The 2,639-nt window shown below is 64.4% G+C and overlaps 1 protein-coding gene across 1 annotated transcript; it reads right to left on the minus strand.

Annotated features, from left to right (window-relative positions):
- Positions 1-302: 302 nt before the first annotated feature.
- On the minus strand, positions 303-2,316 carry DLX2 (distal-less homeobox 2). Its single transcript, XM_007458839.1, is given in 4 exon segments — positions 303-665; positions 667-723; positions 1,235-1,419; positions 1,914-2,316. Coding segments are annotated over 4 exon segments (1,008 nt in total).
- Between the last annotated feature and the right edge of the window lie 323 nt (positions 2,317-2,639).

The raw sequence follows: 2,639 nt of genomic DNA on the forward strand, positions 1-2,639 counted from the left end.
GAGGGGAGGGGAGGCAAGTCTGAGGCGGGGCTCAGGTCGGAAAGGCGGCCTTGGCAGGGTTTCTCCCGCGGATGCCGGGTTTCTCCGAGAGGAGCCCGTGGCGCGAGAAGACGCCTTCCAGTCCCTGGCCGCGCGGTGGCCCCGCGAGGGTAGCAGGGCCTGGGGTAGGCCATCCTGGGCCGCCACCTCCGGGAGCGGCGGGTGGCATCATCGGGCCAGCCGGAGGGACCCTATGGCTCTGGGGATGAGCAGTAAGGATAACTGGTCCCTGCTCTCTCAGTCTCTGGCGCAGTCTCCGGGAGTTAGAAAATCGTCCCGGCGCTCACCGGGGCGCCCCCGCCGCCGTGGTGGTGCTGATGGTGGTGGTGGTGCGGCTGCGAGGTCTGCGCCGGGTGCAGCAGCGGCGCAGCGGCCTGCAGGTGCGAAGCGGAGCCCGAGGCCTGGTGGTACCACGGGTAGTTGCCCAGGAAAGCCGAGGCGGCGCTGCTCGGGCTGGAGCCGGAGCTGCCCGCGCCGCTGCCGCCGCTGCCCGGGCCGCCGCCGCCCCCCATCCGCTGCGGCGCGCCGAAGTCCCAGGAGGTCGGCGCCGAGGCCGGCGGCGAAGCACAAGGGGGCGAGGCGCTGGGCCCCGGGGGCTGGTCCCAAGGGGCATAGGAGCATCAAAATATAAAAAGCAGACATTTTCTTGAACTTGGATCGGCGGTTCTGGAACCAGATTTTGACCTTTGTGGAAAAGGGACCTGAGCATTAATGGAGGAAACGCGGCCTGGGGCAGGGGAGGGGAGGAAGCTTAGGAAGACAGCTGGTTAAGAGGTGGATACCCTGGTCAGGTAAACCGATCACGTGCTGCGGCCTCAGAGGGTCTGTCGGTTCCTGCTCCAATGGGAGGTATTCTCAAAAAACCCGAGAGAGCTGATGTGTGTGCACTTAGGTGATGGTGACAGCGGAGGGAGTCAGGAGGGCCACTTGTTTTACCCGCTTAATCAGTAGTACGCGGAAGGACAACTTGCTACCGGATTTCTGCCCACCCCTGTCCTATCCTTTTCTCACACGAGGTGGCACCCTGGGGTATTTCAGCTTCGGGCGTGGAAGTTTAGGCCGCCCAAGGCGCGGGCCTCGAAATCCTTAAAAGTACTATAAAAAATACTTTAAAAAACATAGTCCTAAACCTGCCGGCTTCCTGGCCATCCCAGGCCAGCGCCCTACTCGTGCCTCCCAGGCCGCGAGCCCTCACCTGAGTCTGGGTGAGGCCCAGAGACGCCGCCAGCTCAGCTCTCTCGGGCAGTGCCAGGTACTGAGTCTTTTGGAAACGCCGCTGAAGAGCCGCCAGCTGGAAACTGGAGTAGATGGTTCGGGGTTTCCGGACTTTCTTTGGCTTCCCGTTTACTATCCGGATTTCAGGCTCGAGGTCCTCTTTCTCTGCAATAAAATGGAATCGTGAGAACCGCGCAACCGCGGGAGCCCAGGAGTTCCCCGCCCGCCGGGAGAGCAGCGTGAAACTTGGCCTAAGCCGGGAGGCGGGTTCTTGGAGACGCTGCGCGGCGCTCAGGCACAACTTTGCAACGCGCGGACCCGCGCCGCCAGCGAACCCGGGAGTCGGCCCCTCCAGGGAAGGGGAAGACAGGCGCAAACCAGGGGAAGAAAGGAGCAGCAGGTGGTAGGGAAATGAGGTTGTTGTGAGGCGGCCGCCGGGGCCACCTGGTCCCACCAGCCGAGTACCCGGGTACCCGAGGGACGTACCCGGTGACCCTCGGCCAATTGAAAGTTGATGAGGGTAAAGGGCGCGAGGCGAGCGGGAAGCAATCAGTGTGAAAGGCCAGGGCTCCAGATGGATCCCCGTCCCAAATATTTTTATCCCACCCATTCCAGGAACTAGACGGACTTGGCACCCTTGACGCGAAAGTTATGCTTACCAGGTTCGTTGTTGGCCGGGGACGAACTGGTCCCGTAGGGAGCGTAGGAGGTGTAGGCGGCGGTGTAGCCCAGGTCGTAGCCGCTCTTGGCTGAATAAGGAACGTTGTTGAGGCCGCTGGCGTGGTACTGGTAGGAACCCATGTGCGCGTAGGGCGAGCCCCCAGCGCCGCCGCCGCCGCCGCTGCCCGCCGGGTGTTGCTGGTTGGTGTAGTAGCTGCTGTCGGTAGCTGTGGACACCGGGAGTGTGGGCGACTCCTGAGGCTTGTGGAGGCTGCTGCCGTTGCTGCCGCCGGGGCCAGCGCCGCCGCCGCTCGGGGGCTGCTGTTGCTGGTGGTACGTGCTGGAGGCCGTGATCTGGGTCGAGTGCATATCAGCCACCAGACTGTCAAAGACTCCAGTCATCCTGGCCCGGGACGGGAAAGAGCAGGGGTGGCGGGCGCGAGGGGGGTTGCGAGGCGCCTCCTCCGTCTCTCCCTGTCCCCTCCAGCAGCCAATGTAATTACAGTGGGGGAGGGGAGAGGAAAACAAGAAATGCGGCAATGGTCTAGGCAACTCCTCCTCCGGGGGAGGCGATCACCGTGCACTGCTCGGGACAGCTGCCTCCGGCCTCATCCTCTCTCCGCCTCTCGGGCCGCTCGGCGCCTTGCCCAGCGCGGGCTCGGGCGAGGGGCGGGCAGTGGAGGGGGCAGGGGTGGCGGGGCCTGGCCAGGGCTCCGGGAGGAGGT

This window comes from Lipotes vexillifer, unplaced genomic scaffold (assembly GCF_000442215.2).
Source record: "Lipotes vexillifer unplaced genomic scaffold, Lipotes_vexillifer_v1.1 scaffold1306, whole genome shotgun sequence".
Classification (NCBI taxonomy): domain Eukaryota; kingdom Metazoa; phylum Chordata; class Mammalia; order Artiodactyla; family Lipotidae; genus Lipotes; species Lipotes vexillifer.